At 29.6% G+C, this 23,074-nt stretch overlaps 3 protein-coding genes across 5 annotated transcripts; all 3 read left to right on the top strand.

Moving 5' to 3' along the window:
* Nucleotides 1-5,405: 5,405 nt before the first annotated feature.
* Nucleotides 5,406-8,766, top strand: LOC150026018 (uncharacterized). Its single transcript, XM_090304858.1, has 8 exons — nucleotides 5,406-5,643; nucleotides 5,857-5,973; nucleotides 6,083-6,153; nucleotides 6,259-6,267; nucleotides 7,094-7,182; nucleotides 7,299-7,372; nucleotides 7,943-7,987; nucleotides 8,221-8,766. Exons 1-8 carry the CDS (start codon nucleotides 5,441-5,443, stop codon nucleotides 8,729-8,731), a joined length of 1,119 nt encoding a protein of 372 aa, XP_090160984.1. The 5' UTR covers nucleotides 5,406-5,440; the 3' UTR covers nucleotides 8,732-8,766.
* Nucleotides 8,767-12,865: 4,099 nt separating this feature from the next.
* On the top strand, nucleotides 12,866-16,452 carry LOC137830597 (Tetratricopeptide repeat (TPR)-like superfamily protein). Of its 3 annotated transcripts, XM_068638036.1 has the most exons (3): nucleotides 12,887-13,450; nucleotides 14,593-15,866; nucleotides 15,966-16,452. In XM_068638036.1, exons 1-3 carry the CDS (start codon nucleotides 12,975-12,977, stop codon nucleotides 16,259-16,261), a joined length of 2,046 nt encoding a protein of 681 aa, XP_068494137.1. In that variant the 5' UTR covers nucleotides 12,887-12,974; the 3' UTR covers nucleotides 16,262-16,452. The 3 variants fall into 3 exon arrangements, with proteins under 3 accessions (XP_090161563.1, XP_068494136.1, XP_068494137.1); XM_090305437.1 differs by having other exon boundaries at nucleotides 12,866-13,428; nucleotides 14,593-16,452; XM_068638035.1 differs by having other exon boundaries at nucleotides 12,866-13,450; nucleotides 14,593-16,452.
* A 2,815-nt stretch (nucleotides 16,453-19,267) lies between these two features.
* LOC137830595 (chaperone protein dnaJ 6) lies at nucleotides 19,268-22,343 on the top strand. Its single transcript, XM_068638034.2, has 8 exons — nucleotides 19,268-19,560; nucleotides 20,602-20,700; nucleotides 20,784-20,885; nucleotides 21,105-21,164; nucleotides 21,240-21,346; nucleotides 21,425-21,507; nucleotides 21,752-21,842; nucleotides 21,924-22,343. The coding sequence occupies exons 1-8, from the start codon at nucleotides 19,339-19,341 to the stop codon at nucleotides 22,129-22,131; spliced, it is 972 nt and encodes a 323-aa protein (XP_068494135.1). The 5' UTR covers nucleotides 19,268-19,338; the 3' UTR covers nucleotides 22,132-22,343.
* The last annotated feature ends 731 nt before the right edge of the window (nucleotides 22,344-23,074 follow it).

The raw sequence follows: 23,074 nt of genomic DNA, 5'->3' as shown, positions 1-23,074 counted from the left end.
TAAACAACCCCTTATATTTTATCAAATTATACTGAGATTAGTTTATATATAAATTAAAAATTATTTATTTAGAACATGAAGTATTTTTACTATATATAAGTTAATTTAATTAATAAGAGATTTTTATTTTCTTTTTTCTTCTTCTAAAAGTACTTATACTTAAGTTTGTTTTCAAATTTTTATCATTTTTTGAAACAGTTTCGAGTGTTTGATTTCTTGTCATTATTTAGTCATTCACTGATAGACTGTGACTGGGTTGGGTTTTTAAAGGAGCCTTGAATCTCAAATGACAATTGTTTTTTTCACTTCTATAGTTTCTTCCTGCACATGCATGGAGTGTTGAAAATGTTTTATGTTTTAGATTTATTGATTATGTAATTAAAAATAAATTATGAATTATATAATTTGGAATATATATTTAAATTTAAAAATATGTTTCTAAATTATAGTGAATAATTTTTTTAATCTAAAAATATATTCTAAATTATAGTGAATATTATTTTAATCTAAAAATATATTCTAAATTTTTAAATTATGTAATCCAAAAATATATTTTGGATTGTATATAATTTGAAAACATATATTCTAAATTTTTAAATTATATAATCTAAAAATATATTTTGGACTGTATATAACTTGAAAATATAATTCTAAAATATTGGATTTGGTAATTTAAAATAAAATTTGGATTTGAAATGCGTTTTTGAATTGATAGATTTTTAGGTCGTATAATTTATAATTTTTATAACCTATACACAATTGAGAATTTTCCTATATGGAGATGTTATTAGAGAATTTTTATAATATTTTTTTATCTTTCTCGTATAGATTACATAATTAAAATAGTATTTTGAATTATATATTTTTGGAAGTATGAATTCTGATAATAGTTTTCAAATTATGTAATTCAGACATATATTTAAATCCAGACACTTTTTTTGACTTTTAAATTATATAATCTGGAAGCTAAAAAAATTTTTAAATTAATTTATAAACTAATCATATATATGAAAAATAAATGATTATGTAATTTAAAAGCTAATTTCAAATTTAAAAAATAAATTTTGTATTATAATTTTAAAAATATAAAAATTTATGGAGGTAATAGAAGAACATATGAGGTGTAGGAAGAAACAGTGTAGAAGAATGTGTGGAGAGTGAAAAGAAATTACATTCTCATGTAGGGCAAAGCTTAGTCCAAAACATATAGATAAATTTTTAGGAGTATTTCTTTTTACAACCCACATCTTTTTTCTGTACCCCTACATTTTTCAAAAACTCAAATAATTTTTGACAGTATAGTTTTGATGATTTTAAACCATGTTCTGTAAATAAAAGATGTTTCTGGAATTGAAAATTTAGAAGACAAAAAAATTATTTTAAAAAATTATTTTTTAAAACATATTTCTTTATTTCTGAAATGATAAATTCAAAATTCATAAAATATATTTTGAAAACGTTTTAAAAAGAATAATTCATGTCATTTTTTAAAAAGGTAAAATAATTATTTTAAAAATGATGGGTTCAGGGAAAAAAATTGTTGGAGTACATAAAGAAACACCTAATTTCTAAAACAATTTTAACATTTGATTATGATTTATTTCAGTTTTGTGAAATGTGATAATGTTTATGGGAACCATATATTTTTGTGACAGAATTTGTCATAAATATTTACTCTTTTGCATTTATCAGACTTTTAACCTTTTCTCCTGTTTGTCATTAAAGGTTTGACGTTACAAAATAACGATTTTTTTGTAATGTCATGCATATTTATGAAATATTATTAAAAATAATATTTTTTTCCTTAAAATTGATTATTTCTAAAATATTCATTAATTTAAAGTTAATTTTTTATTAATTTTCAAAATATTTAATTTCTTTGAACGGTCTATCTTTTTTCTTGAACTTAATTCATATTTTCACAAATAGGTTATTACAAGAGTTGTATTCTTATTATTAATTGTAATTTTTAATTAAAACATTGATTATGCATGTTTTTCAATAATTTTTTAAAATTATTCGCATGATTTTTTACTTATTCGATCTTTGGAAGCCAATAGGGTAGTGCATGAACACATTACCTCTAAAACATAATAAGAACACACTCACACAAAATGATATTAACCAAGATTATCACATTAATAACCACTAAGATCCACATATAAAAGCTCGTCTCAAAATAGTATAAACATAGCACAAAAGTAAATGACTTTTTTTTTCACCATCTTTAAAAATACTTTGATTTATGAACAATATTATCAAGAATGAGAATAAATTGAGATTGAATTTCTGAAATAGGAAAACAAATTGAGACGATGGTTTGGAAGATCTGATTTTATTAAGACTTCTAATTTTGATTTATCAAAAACGGGATAGATTGGACTGATTCATCTAGGGTTATTCATGTATAAAATAAATTGATAAGTTTACGGTTTTCTTTTCAAAGTTTTTAATTTTGTTTAGTTTATTTATTTATTTTAGACCTATTTATTTAATTGTGGTTATTCATATCATCTCTTAAAATAAAAATGTAAAAATAACAATAAAATTAAATCAAACTTTAATATATTAAATAAAATTTAATATCTAATATAGTAAATAAATATAATTCTATAATAAATCAAATGATATATAAAAAATTATTGTAAATTTTTTATATAAAATATTGAGAAACCATGGTTTAATAATATATACATGTATTCCAACTTTTTAACATTACAAATATCTCTTTCAGGTCTCAAATATCTAGTGTATATGTAAATTGTAGATAAAAGCTTTCATGTTAAACTTCATTATGTAATTCAAGATATCAACTAGACGGACATCTCAAGTAACAACAATCATCTGTTATCGCATAAAAAAAGTATTATTAAAAAAAAATACAAAAATATGGGAGACTAGATCGAACTCATATGTTAACAAAAAGGATAGATAGGTAGACTATATCTATTTATAAAGATTTATAAGAACAAAAAAGATGAAAGTTTATTATATCAATGAAAAAATTCTCTATGAAACAAATTTTAAATTAGTCAACTTATTAGCACACATATTCCCTTCAAGAAAAATATGAGTAATCCTAAACTTAATTTACCCACAGTAATTAAAACAAGCATTCTATAAGAAACATTTGTCTTAAGTGTATATGTATTTAATTTGTACTGTTTTTTACTAAAACAAAATAAATATTTAATTATAATAATTCTTTTATCAATATATTTAATAATGACAATAAATTTATATATTTAAAATGAAAGAATAACAATAAAATTAAATCAAACTTTAATATATTAAACAAAATTTAATATCTAATAAAGTAAATACATATCAATAATATTATAATAAATCAACTAATATATAAAAAAATATTGTAAATTTTTTTATATAAAATATTAAGAAACCATGGTTTAACATGTATTTCAACTTTTAAACTTTACAAATATCTCTTTCAATACAAGATCTCAAATATCTAGTGTATATGTATTTTGTAAACAAAAGCTTTTATGTTAGATATTACTATGCAACTTAAGATCTCAGCTAGGTTAACACTTCAAGTAACAACAACATGAAAAAAGTATTATTAAAAGAAAAAAAAAAGATATAAAAATACGGGTACTAGACCAAACCCATATGTTAACAAAAACTATACATAGACAGACTCTACATATTCATAAAGAATTTTAAGAATAGACAAGATGAAAGCCTATCATACCAATGAAAAAATTATCTATGAAAAAATTATCTATGAAAAAAATCCTAAATTAGTCAATTTATCATCACATGCATTTCCTTCACGAAAAGTATGAGTAACCTTAAATCTAATTTTCTCACAATAATTAAGACAAACATTTCATCTATTACGAAACATACAAGGAACATTTGTCCTAAGTGTATATGTATGTACTGTTTTTTACTAAAACAAAATAAATATTTAATTATACTAAATTTTTTTATCCATATATTTAATAATGATAATAAATTTATATATTTAAAATGATAACTAATTTAAATATTTAATAATGGTAATTAAACGTACCACTAGTTTATTAAGAAATTAAGGGCTTGTTACAGTTTCTTATTCCAAACAATTTCCTCTTTTTATTTTTTTCAGTTTTATATTAAATTTAAAAATAATAAGAAGCAAAATATTAAAATAAATATTATTAAAACCATAAGTAATTTTGAATAGCTTATAATAAAATCGTCTGTTTTTTTTATGATTAATAAATATGTAGATAATTTATGCTCTTTTCGTGTCTAAAAATTAAGTACATATTAAAAATAGTGATTCTAGTGTAGAACAATCTAGTAATTTTATTTTATAGTTTTTTTAATAAAAAAGTATAAGCTAATTTATATTTCACAATTGCAATTTTTTAAAGCAGTTAAATTTTATAAAAAAAACTGTTTATTTTGAATTATATTTTAAATTCATTTTAACTTTAGACTAATTAACAAACGCATGAAAAAATAGAATATTTTAAAAAAAAGTTATTCTTTAGGAGAATTTATAACAAAATTAGTTCCTAAATCACTCCTTTCTTTCTTTGTTTTATATAGAAATAATCACTATTTTTTTCTAACATGTAACAAAGACATCTAAAAATATATAGAGTGCATGACTAATTAAGCAAAAGGTTAATGTAATATTTTAATTCAAAATACTCGTTATTTTATAAATTTTGAAACTAGTCATAGAAAATAACGATTTTTTTTTAAAACTGATTAAAAGAAGTTAAAAAAGAGAAAATACTCCTCTCGTGTTCAATTTTGTAAAATAGGTGAAACTTTTTTATTAAATTGCACAAATTACTCCTTGAATTTAGTGAAATTACATAAATATCTGTTTTGTAACCTTTTCTTTAACTTAGGATTATACACAATAATATTTTCCAAACAATCGAAATACGTTAGTGTAATTTAAAATAGTGTTTTCTAAACCATTAAAGAAGGTAAAAATTGATTTAAAGAAGAAAAAAAAAGTATTCAATTTAATTTCAGAAAACCTCACATGTGTTCAGTGTAAAACTTTAACTTCTATGACACACAGGAGAGTTAAAATACAGAAAATAATACTTTTATTTCTCTCTCCCTCTCTTCTTAAACATTAATTAATTAAGAAGTGAAGTTTCATTAGAGAATAATTCTTTTATTTCTCTCTCCTCTTAAACATTAATTAATTAAGAAGTAAAGTTTCATTAAAATTTGTGTATAAACATAATGATTAAAATTTAACAGTAACTGTTATCTGAGTGAGAGTTGAGAGTTGATAAAAAGGACAAAAAAATGTGAAGTGTAGCATTCCATGTATAGAGAGAAGATGAATGAAACCGTAATGAGCCTTTATATCTATTTTAGCTGATCAACTTGTGTGCTCAAAAACAGATCCAAAACACAATTTTTGAATTCCATTAAAGAGTGTTTAGCTTCAAGAACAACTATGGAGAGAACCCAAAATCCAGAGCCACGTTACCCTAAACGTTCAACAAGTTCTCGAGGCATGTGGAATAGTTCTTCTCTAACCCTAAATTTCACAAAAAATGAAGTCCTCATTCCAGTCTCCAAACATGATCAAGGAACCCAATTTCCTTCAAGCTTAATAGAAATGGAAAAAGCACCACAACAAACCAGGTTGGTGTCTTGGCAACTTAACACTCTTCAATTTAAATGTCTTTTATTTTTTCAATGCCACCTTTTTTATTGTCTGATTGATTGATGTTTTATAGAGCATGTTGAATCCCCAATTGATTGAAGGTTAAGAAGTTTGATTTGAGTTTTTTTTTTTATATATAAGGATCGAAACACTCTTAAAGTTTCTAATCGGTTAATTTTTTTTTCCTCTTTAACTTTGAGCAGGATGGTTGCCTTAGAAGAAATTGACTTTGGATTTAAAGATCAGATTAAGCGAAAACGATATCGTAAACGAAATTTCAAGAAAACAACCTCTATTTATCGAGGAGTCACAAGGTACATGTTTCTTCTATATGAATTGTGTTTTTTTTTTCAAATATATAAGCTATTTTATGTTCTTGTTAATTAGAATTTTTGTTTTGATGACCACATAATTTTCATTTTGACATAGGTGTAAGGGACGTTTTGAATCCTTTGTATGGGATAAGGATCTCAAAACAACTGGAAAAAGAGGAAAGACAGGTTGAAATTTGGTAGCTTTTCACTTCTAATAATTTGTGTTTTGTTCTCAATTCTTACTAATGTTTTTGCCATGTTGTATATCTGGATCTTTATCAACTTCGGCAGTTTATATTGGTGAGTAAAAACAATTATCCTTTTGTATTTGGTTTTTGATTATTTACATGATTAATTTAATTTTCCGAGAGAGTGTTTTTTTATGGAAAAAAATAATAAATGTAAAGTATTTTAGGAATAATTCAATCTTATATATCATGAGATTGTAATGTCAAAATAACATTTAAAAAACATGTCTAAAATCTTATATCTTATCCTTTTAAAAAAGTGTAGGAGTGAAGAGTTTTTAGAGTGAAAGGGGATGAGATTAATACAAGATATATATATGTAAAAAGAATCTGAAAATAAGTGAAGGGTTGGAGAAATTTAGACTTCAATTGAGTATTTTTGTTGTTGGATGATGGAAGTTAGAGTTTCATAGTTGTTTAGGGTTTATGAGGTAAAAGAAGGAGTGTTGATGAGAAGAGTATACATTGAAAATCAAAATTTGTTAATTCCACTTAGACACCCCAAAAATAGTTGTCTTACTAAAACTTATGCTTAAAAGTTTCCTTTAAGATAATATTTGGTTCTATAATCCACAATTAACAATGTTTCATAGTTGATTGTGCATGTTAGTGTGACATGGTTGATATCATTTTTTAGCAAACCAGTTTCTACATAGTCAAATGATTCAAGTTTTATGGTGATTTGCCAACTTTTCCCCTTGTATTGAGCAAATTATTTTCCACTACATATATAACTTGGATCTCTTTAATTTATCAAAAGTTAATTATATATTTTTTGTAAGGTAATAAATTCAAACATTTTTTCTCATTTTGATTTGGATAATATGGAAATTTGGCAATTAATCTTGCTTAATTATATATGCAAATGATTTTGGTAGGTGGATTTAAGGATGAACTTGAAGCAGCAAGAGCTCACGATTTGATTGCCATTAAGATATGGGGCAAGTTTGCATACACAAATTTTCCAGTATGTGTTAAATTTATGCTTGTTTAATTAATACAAGAATATTTAGTTTGGATTATTGATTATTCAGTTATAGTACTTCAATTAACTTCATCTCATAATCATACTACGAATCGTAGGCGAATTTCTATTTGAAGGAGATCTCAGAAATGCAACAAATGAATCTAAGAGAATATATTCTTACAGTCAGAAGGTACACTTGCAATTATCTAATTATCTAATTCACAATTCCTTAATATACATGGCCAAATGTGTTTGCTTGAGATAAATTTTGGATTTTTTTTAATTCAAATGTCCTCCTGAGAAACTATGTAAAAATAGTTTTTTTTTCAAAAAAACAAACACACACATATCATTGTTATGTTTATATATATATATATATATATATATATATATATGAAAATATTAAGTTGATAGAATATATTAAACTTCTCATATTTTCGCCTTTAAATTAAGTTAAAGGAAACATTCTTGCAAAAGTGCCTAAATTGATTTTATTTTAGTTTATACAATAAGTTTAAATCATTTTTTAATTCTAATTTTGCTATAAATATTTATATATATTTTTTTATCTAAATATGGTATAATAAATTATTCATACTTCATGCTTACAAAAAAAAATAGTTCAATGCTTGCTTATTGTATGCGTTTGAAGAAGAAAAAGTTACAAAAAAAAAAACATAATAAACTTTTTGAAAAATTGGTATTAACTATTGTAAGGGGACAAACTTTTCATGATTGCATCAAAATTTGACTATTTCAGGGGACAAACTTCAACTACTGCTACTGATGGCTCTAACACCTCCAGGTTTGTACATAACAATGTCTTCATTCTTTCTTAAGCTAAGAGATGTGTTGATGTCTGTGTATTTTTGCTGATAAAAAAATAGTTTCTTCATTTGCTATCTTCTTAACTTAAAATCTTGAATTTGGTCAAATATGTTCTGTGTTCTTAGCATTTAAATTTTTGTTAATGAATTACTTTGATGAGTTCAATTTTTAAAGTATTTATGTTGCATGCATGTATTTTATACATTTCAGTGCTAATGCTGGAACTTCACCTGAAGTGCAAGAAAACAGTGGTGATGCATTGATAAAGACTGAATCCAGCACAGTGCAATCAATGTGTGATGACATTGGTGAACAATCTCTAGCACCAACAACTTTGCAAAAGCAAGATGAGAATGTTCAGGAGAACAAGTATCTGTATGATGATGAGTATGCATGGTTAGATTTTGACCTAACTTCCCCTCTTTGGCCATGTGATTTTGGCAGCACACAGGTTGAGGAGCCTGCAAATGCTTTAGGCAATCGAAACCCAGCAGGAGCAGGAAATGGCAGTGTTGGTTCATTTGGGTCAAGTTCTGTGGAGTTCCCTGCAATGGAGAGTAATAATATTCAAGAACAAAACCTAGATGTTGCATCTGTTCATAGGTATGAGCCTCTCCAATGTGGATCTGCAACAAACACCCCAAATGAGAATATAGTTGCTGACAACGATTGGGATATAACCCAATATCTGAATCTCGATTTCTCTGACATGGATGATTAGGAAATTACTCATGATGATTAAAACCCTTTAGTATTTTGTTTTGAACATGTTCTGTCACATTGTACTTTAAAACCCTAAACTCAATATCTGAATCTTCTTCTTTTTCCTTATACTTATATAATTTATCATATTTATCTCTTAAGAACCTGTGGAAAGCATATATTATCATTTTAAATTATGCCAAATTGGTTGAAGGTTGCATGGATTTGGTTACTATTGCCATATCAATACACTAAAATTTTAAACAGATCCAATGATTAATGCTACTTTTATTAACATTCCATTTATGGATTTCAGAAACTTTGAAAGGTTTTGTATCAGTTATAGAACAAGTAAAGAACCTAAATATAATTAAGGTACTTAAACTTTTAGTAAAAAACTATGTTTATGTTGACCTTCTATAGTGTATGCATACTTGTATTGGATTTTATAGATATTTCAATGTTGTTTGGATCTTAATAGCAACTTTATTTTGTAAAGAATTAAAGCATTTCTAAAGTGTTTTTTAATTTAATTTATTTTTTGCCAAAAAAAATTTAACTTGTATTGGATAAACAGTGCCCTTGCAAGAATTCTTACACTTCGCCAGTGCATGCACATGTTTTCTTTTCAATTTTCTGAACATGACTGAGGAATATGCTTCTCACACATATTTCTGCAAAACAAATAGATGAGAAAAGCTCTATAACAAATTATCAATTTTTAACCAATTATTTTTTATCAATTATATTTTATTAGAGTTGAAATATTTCTAAAATGTTATATATATATTTTCTTTTACTGATAATATTTGTGTTAATCAAACCACATTTATACAGTGCAAAATTCAAAGGGTGGGTTATTACAGTACATTGTAATATGGAAAGCTTGTTTGAATGGTTTTTTGAAGGCTTATAGAGTTGTATTTTAGAATTGTATTAAGTGTGTTATATGAATGTGTGGATATGAAATGTTTACACTTTTTGTATAATAAAGTTTGAGGTATTTCTTAAATATTTTTATTTTTTATTTATTTTTGTTGATAAAAAAAAATGCATGGAGGAGAGAGTTGATTAACTCTATAAAAAAATTGTATAGTGATTGAAGCATACATCTCTTAATATTTGGTTTTATTAAATATGTTTTTCTTGATAAAAAAATATTCTTTTTCTAGTGCACCTCTAATAGATATGTTCTTTGTTACAATGTCTTTTATATTTAGATTAAAATCTAGTATAATATCTTCATTTTTATTTAACAACAAACAACAATATACAAATATGATTACTAATCTATATAGAAAAGATCATGGGGAAGATCTATAAATCTAGAAAAGGTGGTTTATATTATATCCTAATTAGAACAACACTATAATAAATAGTATATATATAACCAAAAGATTTTCCTACATGAAAAAAACAGCAGCTTACAAATGGAAAAGATAATCCAAAACACCATATCAGGGCTTAGGGCTTGTGTGTGGCTAGGGTTCCAAAGTTTATCAATTTTCAATGGAACAAGTTTTTGAGACCAAGCTTCAACTGCATGTTGGAAGATCCATAGCAACTTTTTTTTTGTGGGATTTAAGTTTAGATCACATAGAAGCACGATAAAATATATACACTTTTTATTTTATTTGGACTCTTTTGGGCCTTCTATGTTTTGGGCTGACCTACACGTCCTCTTTTTTTTTTCTTCTTTTTATACCCTTCCTTTTCTCATGTAACACATAATACACAATAATATTTTCCATTTGTTCTCTTACGCTTCTTTTCTTTTCACTGCTGCATCAATCTTGCTAGGGTTTCTCTTCTCAAGCTTTTGTGTTCTCTGTGTTCTTGATTTTCAATTAAGGAGATCAACACCTATTCTGTTACTTCTCCACAATTGTGTGCCTTTTTTTTTCTTTATCGTAAGAAAAATTAAATGAATTTGATCAACTTAGCAAATAGCAAATGAAATTAAATGGGTCTACTTCAGATGATCCAACTCTTATACAACATAATAATGATGTTAAAAAAAAGTATCTTTTCATCTAAATTTTTAATGAAATATATACACACCAAAGATATTTTCACAAAAGACATTTTTGATGTGATCCAAAATCAAACATTTGTTTCTCAAAGTGTCATTAGACATATTTTGGAAGGTCACACCACTTGTTTTCTCTTTTCTTCTGCGCCTTATTCTCCTTCCTTTTCAATGATAGACATGGATAAGAAAAGACTGAATGATAAGCTTCAAACCATATATACTCATGGATTTTCAAGATTCACATAATGTTCCTTTAACGTTCTCTTTCATCTCACACTGATATATATCAAATACATGGTAACCTTTACACTCATTTTTCTGACACAAACTATACCAGTTTCAGGAAAAATTGATTGTGGATTGTTATATTGGTGAGTTTTGAAGGAATCGATTGATACTCATGTGTATAACATAGATTCATTGTTTTCAATATATCATATCACACTAGGATGAGGTTGGTCCTCTCAATGAATTATTGTTGACGATGTTTGGCGTTAGGATTTACGATATAGCCACATTCGTAAATGTTATTTATAAATGCGGCTTTGGTAATAGCCGCATTTCCTAAACCTCTAAACCTTCACCCCTCATTCAGAAGAATATACAAATGCGGCTATGTGAAATAGCCGCACATATAAATAGTATTTACAAATGTGACTATATATACTTATAAATAGTATTTACAAATGTGACTATATAGTTGTATGTGTATCTCTCTGATTTACGAATGTGTATTGATCAAATGTGACTCTATAGCCGCATTTGTAAATGTAAAATAACCGCACTTATTTAGCATTTATGCGCTAGTGTTTGTTTGACTTGGAGATGAGAATTCCTAAAGATACCAATAAAGAAATAAATCTTATTGAGAATTTACTCATTGCATTGAGAAACAAAAAATTGAGTGTAAAAAATCATATTTTTCAATATGTTTATTGACAATCTCTTTTATAAACATTGAATCTATATTGTTGTCATTCATGAGCTTTATGTTAGTTTTACTTAGCATAAAATGCTTTTCTGAATTTTAAGTTAGGAGGTGAGGTTTTTGATTTTTGTATAAAGATTAAGAAATTTCTGAAAAATTCAATTTTTTTTTTTTTTTTTTTGTGATAAAAAAAATTAATGTCACAAAAGCTCCTAACTTAGTCCATGAACTCATGAAACATTACACTCAAGTCATAAGAAAATGGATGAATGCATTAAAAAGAAGTTCAATATGAGAGATTGTTAGTAGATCAATAGACAAAATTGTTATAGGTGCATATTTCCAATGATACATAAGGTGAATGAGACCATAGAAAAATATAAAGGGAGATTGTATATAAAAGAATACAATTTGAGTTGTTTTTCTTTGGCAAATCATTTCAATTAGGAATTACACTATTTTTGCATGTGAAAAGATGTCATTCTTTACGAAGATTTATCTATCATATATGAGCTTATGTAGTTAATATGGTATAAGCTAGTTTATGCACGATTTAAGAAAAGACATATGAAGTGGTTAAAAAAATCAATGCTTAAAATGAACCCATGGAGATAGTTACTATTTAGAAAAGAAAACACTTTAATCTTTTGTTAAAATATTTTAAAATTATTAATACTATTTAAAATTTTAAATGCAGGTGTATACATACAATATTAGCTTAAAGAAAAAATTTATATTATCCACCTAAATTTTTTATTTTAAATGCAAAAATAATGTTGTGACACTTAAATATTATTTGTTCAACGGGTTTGAAATCTAGAGAACGATGGCTCCTGCTTCCACTTTCGATCGATCATTGATACTCAAAACTCTACCACGTTTTCCTCCTCTCGGTCGTCTGTCTGACTTCACGGTCGGGGTGGTACTTGCAGAAGACACTCCAACTCTCAAATCAGTCTGAGAGTTAACACTCAGATGTTAGAGTACAGTAGATAATAATTTATATTTTTCTTTAAAATACGTGTTATTTATATTACCTTAATAATTTTTATTAGTGAGTCGGATTATCACTTTGCTTCCTACAATGATTAGGTAATTAGTTGTTTAGGTAATTAGTTGTTCCGAGCATCCGCCGACTTTTGTCAGGTTGCACCAATACATTATTTAATCCAAAAAAAATTATATAAAATTTCATATTTTTGAAAAACATTAATCTGAAGAGTTTGCATGTAGAAAGTGTTTGGTTTTTGTTACACTTTGTTTTGATCTTCTTCAGTGTTTCTTCTCCAAAACAAATGACAAATGAAAGGTCTGCTGAAGCTGAACCAGATGCTAACAGACCTCACTCGCTCCAACCACCACACCCAATCCCTCACCCTCTTCGTCCTCGCCCACTCCTCCTTCACACCCGACCACTACACCCTCTCCGCCGCTCTCACCGCCGCCGCCAACGCGCGCTACGTCACCTTCGGCGCCCAGCTCCACGCCCACGCCGTCCGAACTGGGCTCTGGGCGCACTCCCATGTCGCCAACTCCCTCCTCTCGCTCTACGCCAAGGCCCAGGACCTCGCCTCCGTCGAACGCGCGTTCACAGAAATCCGTTGCCCCGACGTGTATTCGTGGACCACGCTGCTCTCCGCCTGCGCCAAACTGGCCCCTGTTACGCACGCCCTTCAACTGTTCGATGAAATTCCCAAGCGACACGTGGCGGTCTGGAACGCTGTCATTACCGGGTGTGCGGACAAGGGCCATGAAGGTCTTGCTTTTAACTTGTTCAGGTGATCAAAGTCGGGAAAATAAGTAATATCAATACTTTTAGCTGGAAAATATATAAGTAATATCATAATATGCTAGAGGGCTTATAAAAACAGAGGTTATTATTCTACTTGGATCATATTTTTTTAAAAAAATTACAGATTTTACTCTAATTGTAAGATTTCATATGAAGCTACTCTTCTATACTTTATTTATTTATTTACATTTCATTCTTTTACAATTTTAAATTTTAATGTAATTATTGATATCTATTTTATTGTTAAGACTTGACTTGTTGGAAAGTATTGTAAACAGTGAAATTAGAACACAGAGTCATTAAGTAAGATGCCAAACCACCAATTTTTTTATTTAAAAATAAATCAGCAAATAGTAGATGGTGTATTAAAAAAGGTGTGTTGGAGAGTGTATTACTCACCTTTTCTCAATGATATACTTAGTTTGATAGTATAACATTTTTACACTCATTCTACTTGTCATGTTTGATAAGCTTTTTTTACTGTAACAAATATTAGAGTCATGCTATAATTATTTTTTTATTGGTTGAATTATAATTTTTTATACTTAAAATGCATACAAGTTAAACTTCCTATGAAATTAACAAGTGATATTTCATCACATTCATTATTTGCTAGATTGAACTCCTCCAAATAACAAAAATGTAAATAATATTAATTATTGATGAGAAAATTGCCAGTAGATATTACGTGCACATACATAATAAACCATGAATGTGTTGAAATATAAACAATTCATTTTCTCATTAACAGCTACAATTATTTACTTTTTTTCTTACCCACTTTAGGTGTCATTGCAGTTTAGCTTTTTCTGTCAACCATTATCCTCTTAATTATCACCAAACGTGTGGATCAACTTGCACATAATTGTTCCAGCGTAGTCAGTTGAATTTAACCCTAAGTATGCAACTATATTAAATACTTGGAGGGAGAGTTTAGTTGCGCATAACAGTCCTACTGACTTGGTAGGATGGCCTCGCTCATAGAACATCTCTATTGCCTTATATAAAGAAAAATATTCCTCCTTAATAATGTTTTTTTCTCATTTTTATTTAAAAAGGTTTAAATTGGAAAAAGTGAATGTATGTGGCATTCCGTGATATTATTTGACTGGAAATATTTTGTTTCAGGGACATGCAAAAGATGGGAATTAAGGCTGATAAGTACACTTTTGCCACCATGTTGAGTTTGTGCTCTTTGGAGCTTTTGGATTATGGAAGGCACGTGCATTCGGTGGTTATCAAAAGTGGGATTTTGGATTGGACTTCTGTGGTTAATTCTTTGATCACTATGTATTTTAAGTGTGGGTGTGTTGTGGATGCTTGTGAGGTGTTTGAGGAAGCAGAAGAAGGTGGCAAGTGTGATTATGTTACTTATAATGCAATGATAGATGGTTTTGCAAGTGAGGAGAGAAGTGAGGATGCATTTTTGATGTTTAAAGACATGCAAAAGGGTTGTTATGGTCCAACGGAGGTTACCTTTGTGAGTGTCATGAGTTCATGTTCGTGTTTAAGAGCTGGTTGTCAAGCGCAGGCTCAAGCTACCAAGATGGGCCTTGTTGATTGTGTTGCTGTGAACAATGCAATGATGACAATGTATTCTGGGTCTGGGGAGGTTTATGAGGTTCGAGATATTTTTGAGCGAATGGAAGAAAGGGATGTTGTTTCGTGGAACATAATGGTTTCAATGCTTTTACAAGAGAATCTCGAGGAAGAAGCAATTTTGAGCTATTTGAAAATGAGGAGGGAAGGAATTGAGCCAGACGAGTTTACTTATGGAAGTTTGCTGGTTGCTACAGATTCTTTGCAAGTTGTGGAGATGATCCACTCCCTTCTATGCAAAAGTGGGCTTGTGAAAATTGAAGTTTTGAATGTGTTAGTTTCTGCATACTGCAGACATGGGAAAATAAAGTGTGCATTTCAAATCTTCTCTGGTGTTCCCTATAAAAATTTGATATCTTGGAACAGTATCATATCTGGGTTTTTTATGAATGGACATCCGTTACAAGGGTTAGAACAATTCTCTGCATTACTTCGTTCACAAATCAAACCAAATGCCTATTCCCTCAGTCTTGTTTTGAGCATTTATTCTAGTATGTCAGCCATGAGTCGTGGGAAACAGCTTCATGGTTACATACTAAGACATGAATTTTCTTCAGAAGTTTCTTTGGGTAATGCCTTGGTCACAATGTATGCCAAATGTGGATCTTTAGATTGGGCTTTGAGGGTATTTGATGCAATGGTGGAAAGAGATACAATCTCTTGGAATGCTATAATATCTGCATATGCACAACATGGACGAGGGAAAGAAGCTGTGTCCTGTTTTGAGGCAATGCAGACCACACCTGGAATCAAACCAGACCAGGCTACTTTTACTTCAGTTCTTTCTGCTTGCAGCCATGCAGGTTTGGTCGATGATGGAGCCTCTATTTTTTATACAATGGTGAAAGTTTATGGAATTTTGCCAAGTGTGGATCACTTTTCTTGCTTGGTTGATCTGCTAGGTCGCAGTGGATACCTTGATGAGGCAGAGACAGTTATTAAAAATGGATACTTGGGAGCACATTCTAATATGTGCTGGTCAATGTTTAGTGCTTGTGCAGCTCATGGTAATTTAAAGCTAGGAAGAAAAGTTGCCAGACTTCTTCTGGAAAGAGACAATGACAACCCATCAGTTCATGTGCTTTTATCAAATATCTGTGCAGCAGCAGGTCAGTGGGAAGAAGCAGCTATTCTTAGAGATATGATGAGAGAGTTCGGAACAACAAAGCAGCCTGGCTGCAGTTGGATCAGAACCTAAGACTTACTGGTTATATGTACTTGTAAATGTATAAGAACGAACTTAATGTGATGGTGTTATAAATCTAACTGCCAGTCCCTATAAATAGGAACTGCTTCTTTGTAAAAACACTAGACACATGTAAAATTGTAAATCTCTCTTCTAATTGCATACCTGTGGAACCTAGCTTGTGGGGTTCCCATTTTCTGTAAGTCTTCGTGTGATGCACCTAGGCTCCTTCTTCTTCTCCATTTCTGTCACGACTCTTTTTCTCTGCGATCTTTGTTTTCTTACTGGATTTCTCCCTCTCTGTTCTCGGTGTTCCTCTATCAGATGGAGATCCTACACAGATTTCAATATTTTAATAAACTTGGCCATAGAGTATGATGTGATATGCAAGATAAGTGGAATTCTATTCTAGCAGAAAATTTACTATATGTAGTTTCCAATAATTATATTCTCCAAATGAAGGTAAAAAATGGCCAAAGTTTGGGTATTTTCTACCTAAAGACAGTTCTTAGAGGAGCTGAAAGCAAGATGAGTTTGTCTATGTCTTCCAGGCAACAATAAAGGTACATGTCATTGATTATGAATTTATTCTTCTGTGTTCTTTGGTCTTCTTTTTGGTATATCTTTATTGGGAAATAGACATGAACACTAAAGATGGAATTATTGTGATTACTGTACAAAATACCATACTGTGATGGAAATATGCCTACTTCTTTTTCTCAATTACAAGTTATTTTCAACAATCATTCATTCTATTGTTATTGTGATTTTTAATAGACTGTCTGGTGGTATTCATTTGTGTTTTGTAATATACAATAATAGGTCAATGGGTGATATTGAGGAGTTGGAAGCAAACCCACAAGGGATCAAACTTAGGAAAATGTTCCGATTGATCTGTACAAGGGTAATGCGATCTGGTAAAAACATTGTGATGAACAAGAACCTTTTGTAGGGTAAAGGGTTTCAGCTTGATGTCCGGAGTAACTTCCCTTTGCAGAGTATTCTGTTCAATTCTTTGTTTAGATCCTAAACTTGACTCGCACCAAAACAAGGATATTCTTGTAACTCCAAATCAATCAATCAATCCTTGATCTAGATGTAGGTTTCACTGTTAGAAAAGAGAAATAAAATTTTGAATGTGTGAGTTTAAGTCCAGGTTATAATTTGGAGATCATTCAGTTATATCTATGAATAAAGATTCTGCATATTAATATAGGCAATTTTTTTTCTTGTATTGCTCAAGAGTTATCTTGATACCTATTTTTCTTTTTTTCTAAATGCTTGTGGGAGAACTAAATGAAACAAGAGCCTACAGTAAATGGGCACACAGAACATATCAGAAACCAAGCCACCAATTAGTCCCTCAAGAAGACGGGTAAGTTTATCTGAAGGTTTAGTTACACCTAATTTAGGAATACTAAATGTTTAAATTTTCAAAGAGATAATCGAATATGCAATTGGAAACATGACTATGTCCACGACCCTGTCCATCAAATGTTTAAATTATCTACACAAAAAGAGGAGAGGCAGTAGGAGAAGCAAGAGTACCATGACTCTGTCCATCAGGGTCAGAGACAATCCAGAAGCTCCGACAAATTGGGTATGGACCCTGCTTTTTTAGTCAGTCACAATGAAAGTCTGACAATGGGTTCATTCATAGTATGTAAGATTTTGACATATACATCATTTTTATACAGCTTGTTTTCTTTTAAACAGGAGAACTTTCAGCTGCTGAGTGGCAAAGAGTCGAGGTCAGGTTTAAGACACTTGTGAATCTCAGTTATGATGCAATGTCACTCTCTCAAGAGTCTCGAGCTTGAGGCTGTGACTGTTGAGGAGAGGATTAAGGATGCCAAGAATATAACTATGGTTGCTAAGGATGTAGTTGCTTTCTTGAAGCAGTACATGTGCACTATGATGGAAGGCATGGTAGTTTTGGAGCACTAGTTAGGCTCCTGCACTAAAAGCAGGAAGCGTGGACATCAACACTATCAACGATCATATGGACAATCAATCCTTAGATGATGAAGCTTGACCAAGTCCTTTTTTTCTCTCTCCTTTTATATTGGTTTCTTGTGTATTTGACACTTGTAATCTAGTCTGCATGAAGATTAATAATTGGATGAGGATGAGTGAATTATTGTGACAATAAACTTTCATTGATCTCTATATCATTCTTATTGTTATTTTGTATAATTTAATTTATATGTCCATGTTATATAAGAACAATAAACTTTTCAAAATTATAGTAAGCAACAGTTAAACTGATGCTAATTTCATGAACCCAAAGTTAACATTGTTTTGATTGACATTAAGATTAATATTTTTGAAATAGGCATAGATCAACATTAAATGGTTGATGATATAGTTTCAACCAAATTAGTTTCCGTCAGGGTTGATTATGCTAAAGTTGGATGTAATAAAAACATGTTGTAATTTAAACTTTTGTGTGATGATAATGGATTTTTCTTGTTGTGAATTTAAAGAAATTAATATATGGTATGCTCTCTTATCCAAACAGGTAAAATACTTTTAGAAACTATTTAGTAAAAGAGACTCAGAATAAAGTCAACTAAATAAACTAGGAAGTGGTAATAGTTTTCTTCTTTTCTCTTACTCCTATGTGCATGCAGGTGCATAGTCTAATTTTCCTTTTTCAGTTATTTATTAACAATTTAAAAAAAGTAACCTGTTGACTAAATAAAATGGTGAGATTGGGGTAAAAAAATATTAAAACCATTATAAACGTGGTTCAAATCAGTTTTAAAAAGTTAATAAATTATAATTTGAACTTAAAAAAAAATTAAAACTTATTATTATTACTAAACACTGATGTATATTATTAAAATTTTAGTTTAAATACTATACATATATTTTACTTAAACTTTTACATGTATTTCAAAAATTAAATCTTATAATTTATATATATTTTTTAATCTTTTGCATTATAATATTATAATACATATTTTTTTTAATTATTAAAACAAATGTATTAATTGCAATTGGGTTTATTTAGATAGGATAGAACATTACATAAAATAGGTTTCCAGAAGAATCTGACGGCGGGAAAACACTGAACCCATAAGAGAATGGCGGGAACAACTAAATCCCCATATTTATTATTTTCTTTAATTTTTAGTTATTTTTTTTTCTTTATTAATACCTATAAAATTCATTTAAACTCAAATCACAGCCGAATCAATATCATAAAATTAGAAAAGAAGATGGGAAAGAAGAAGAGAAGTAGGGTTTCAGATGATGATGAATTCGAAACCCACTCTTCTGATCACAACGAAAACACCCTCTATCAGGTACTTTACATTATCTTAATATTTTAATTTCAATTTCAATTTGTACCTTAGTAATTTGCATTATTACACCCATTTTTTCTTATTTTTTTTCATCTTACATGAGTAGCAATAAGTTTTTTTTTTTTTAAAGTTAGTCGCATAGTCTTGTTTGGATGCAGTTCTTAACCGTCTGGGTAGTGTTTGATGGCGGTTTGTGTTATAAATTTTACATTTTTTTGTGAGTATTTGGATTGAATCTTTGATGAGAGATTGTCCTGGTGTGAATCTTGTTTGTATTAGAAGTGAATAAAGATTGAATTTAATGTTGTTAGTTGAAAAACCATTGTAACATATTTCTTTCTCAATAGTTTCATACTCATTTATCCATGGAGTTCCACTTCCACACAACAATATTGATTTTACTGGTCTGTGTTGGTCTGAGTGGAAGAACATGGGATTATTAGGCATGTAGTTGTGGTCCTGAACTAAGTTTCAGATAATAGTCTCTTACATTTTTTGTGAGGATATACCAGGAATCATGGAAAGATGCTAGCAACACACTCTTAAATTCTCTCTGGTATTGGCTGAAGTTTATTGAAAATCACAATTCTGTGGGTCTCATTTTGTATTTAAAGAGTCTCACTATTTACATAGTATCAGTACATTTTAAAGAGTAATGGTGAGTGTGAATGAAGTTCACTCATGAATTCTGCACTTTTTGATAACTTTTATACAATTGTAAGAGGATTTAGAAAGTATGTTACTAGCAATCTTTGAAAAATAATTACCTGACTGTCCCTTGATATAGGAATTCAGGGATCACAGCCACACAATCATGTTCATTTTTCTCTTCCTTTTTTGTCATTCCCTTTAGTATAGACAATTGGTTTGATGTCTTTGGGATGAGTGAATGATGTTTCCTATCTAATCATTTTTACAAAAGGAGAAATAAGCATTTGACCTACTTAAGCGTATGGGCATTCTTCTAATTAGTGTTATATTCTTGGTGCCAATGAACAAAGATGTTTTGGTTAGTGACCTTTTGCTTGATTTTTCTGTTAGGTTCTCAATGTGGAGAGAACAGCATCTCAACAGGAAATAAAGAAGGCATATCACAAGTTGGCATTGAAGCTGCATCCTGATAAGAACCCTGGTGATGAGGTGTTTTGTCTAGCCTTTCCTGCTGCCCTAACTGATTTATTAAAATGATAGATATTTTTGCTGTAATTGCTCATCTTTTGCAGGAAGCTAAATCTAAGTTTCAGCAATTGCAACATGTTATCTCAATTCTTGGGGATGAAGAAAAGCGGGCTGTTTATGATCAGACTGGTTGTATTGATGATGCTGTAAGTGTTTCAGTAAAGTTATAATATAATTGATTTGTAATTTACAACGTCTGGATACGTTGTTGATATGTATGACTTCTAACTCATTGGAGGAAATTGTTCTCATTATAACAATACCACTGTAAAACACTACAACAAAATGTAAGACTGGAATTCAGGATACTTAAGCATTGCTCTGGATATTTACAACTCAGTTTCTTACTTATTTCTGAAAAACAGGAGCTTGCAGGGGATGTTGTTCAGAATCTCAAAGAATATTTCAGAGCAATGTACAAGAAGGTACATGTTTTATTATATGATCCCTTTCTTCCTTATGTATGTTTTCATCTGTAGTTTTGTAATACTTGCCAATAGGTCACTGAAGCTGATATTGAGGACTTTGAAGCAAACTATAGGGGATCTGACTCTGAGAAAAAGGATTTGATTGACCTCTACACGAAGTACAAGGGAAAAATGAACAGGTAAAAACATTTTGATAAGCAATAATGTTTTGTTGAGTAAAGGATTTCAGCTTGATATCTGGTAACTTCCCTTTGCAGGTTATTCTGTTCAATGCTTTGTTCTGATCCTAAACTTGATTCACACCGATTCAAGGATATTCTTGATGAGACTATAGCTGCTGGTAAGAATATCATTACTTATTTTTGCCAAAATTTATACTAGACGTCTGATATAGACGTGGGTTTCACTGAAAAAAGAATTGTATTGAATTTGAATATTTGGGATGGATCTTGAAGTTGATGAGATAGTGGGAGACCATGCAGTTACCTTTAAAGCTGGGAGATTTAGCATATTAATACAGACAAATATTTTGCTTAGGTTGTTCAATTTCCTTGATGCGTGTTCTCCTCTCTTTGTTTATGTAGGAGAACTAAAGGAAACAAAAGCCTACAAGAAATGGGCAAAGAAAATATCAGAAACCAAGCCACCTACTAGTCCCTTAAGAAGGCAGGCAAAGTAAGTTTTATCAGCAGGGTTTGATTTAACTTATTCTGTTGCGCTGTAACTTAGGCATACTGATGTTTAAATCTTGTACAGATCATCAAAGAAACAATCAGAAACAGATCTGTGTGCTATCATATCACAGCGTAGACATGAGAGGAAAGACCGCTTTGATTCCATGTTCTCATCTCTAGTTTCAAAGTATGGTGGGGGTCAAATGCCAGAACCCTCTGAAGAGGAATTTGAAGCTGCACAGAGAAAATTGGAAAAGCGTAGATCCTCAAAAAAGTCAAAGCAAAGATAACCAACTCATTGTTAGTGAAAATTCTTCTTTTCTGCTGAAGGATAGTTATTTTTGTGACTGGTACTGTCAATGTTGAAACAGCAGGGACTTCCTAAAAGTGTCAGGCTTTTATGCTTATCGTCTATCAATTTTCTCAGTTCCTTTTTATTGTTTTGAAGCTTCAATACCTATTTTGATTACAGTTTGCCTTAAATCCATTGCCATCTTCAACATTCTCAGTAAATTTTATGCATTAAAACAAGAGGGTGTAAAAGCTAGTTTCTGACTTGGTACCCCGGGATAATGTGGTGAGGTATGACATGGTGACTGTTTCATGATATGACATTGCATTTTCTGGAATATTATAACTGGAATGATACTCTTAGACATATCTAAAATAAATTGTGTTTTGTTGGAAAGAGAAAAATGCTAGAATTTTTTTATAACCTTCTAATAGATATTTTTACTTTCATATATTTGAAAATGCAAAAAAATATCAGTAGAATAATTGCTTCCATAAGTTTCTTTTATGCTGCCAAAGTTGGAATTTGGAATGATTATGGGCTTACATGACTTTGCCATTCAGTGATGCAGTTTTTTCTTTTCATGAATATGTTTTTCAGGAGATAATCTTGTTCAAATAGGATAATATAATTGAGTAGTGAAACATTCTTCAAATATTCAAAATAATTATGAAGACTTAAATTCCAATGACACAAATTTGTGTTATTTGATCATTGCTCTGAATACATTATGATTAACTCATTCACGGATTCAATGTGGAAGCACATGCACAAACAGAGAGTTGAAGTGCAGGATGAACAAATTCCTTTGTAGATAAAAAAGATGGAAGCTATTATTTGAAACCTGCATGTGATGTGTTTGATATCGTGTGTGCATTAATTATTTAGTGACCGTTATAGATTCATTCCAAATCATAAATATGAAACCCTTTTATGCATGC

This window comes from Phaseolus vulgaris, chromosome 7 (genome assembly GCF_051622355.1).
Source record: "Phaseolus vulgaris cultivar YP4 chromosome 7, ASM5162235v1, whole genome shotgun sequence".
Lineage (NCBI taxonomy): Eukaryota > Viridiplantae > Streptophyta > Magnoliopsida > Fabales > Fabaceae > Phaseolus > Phaseolus vulgaris.
The sequence above is the reverse complement of the archived record's forward strand: the minus strand, read 5'-3'. Positions and strand labels throughout refer to the sequence as shown.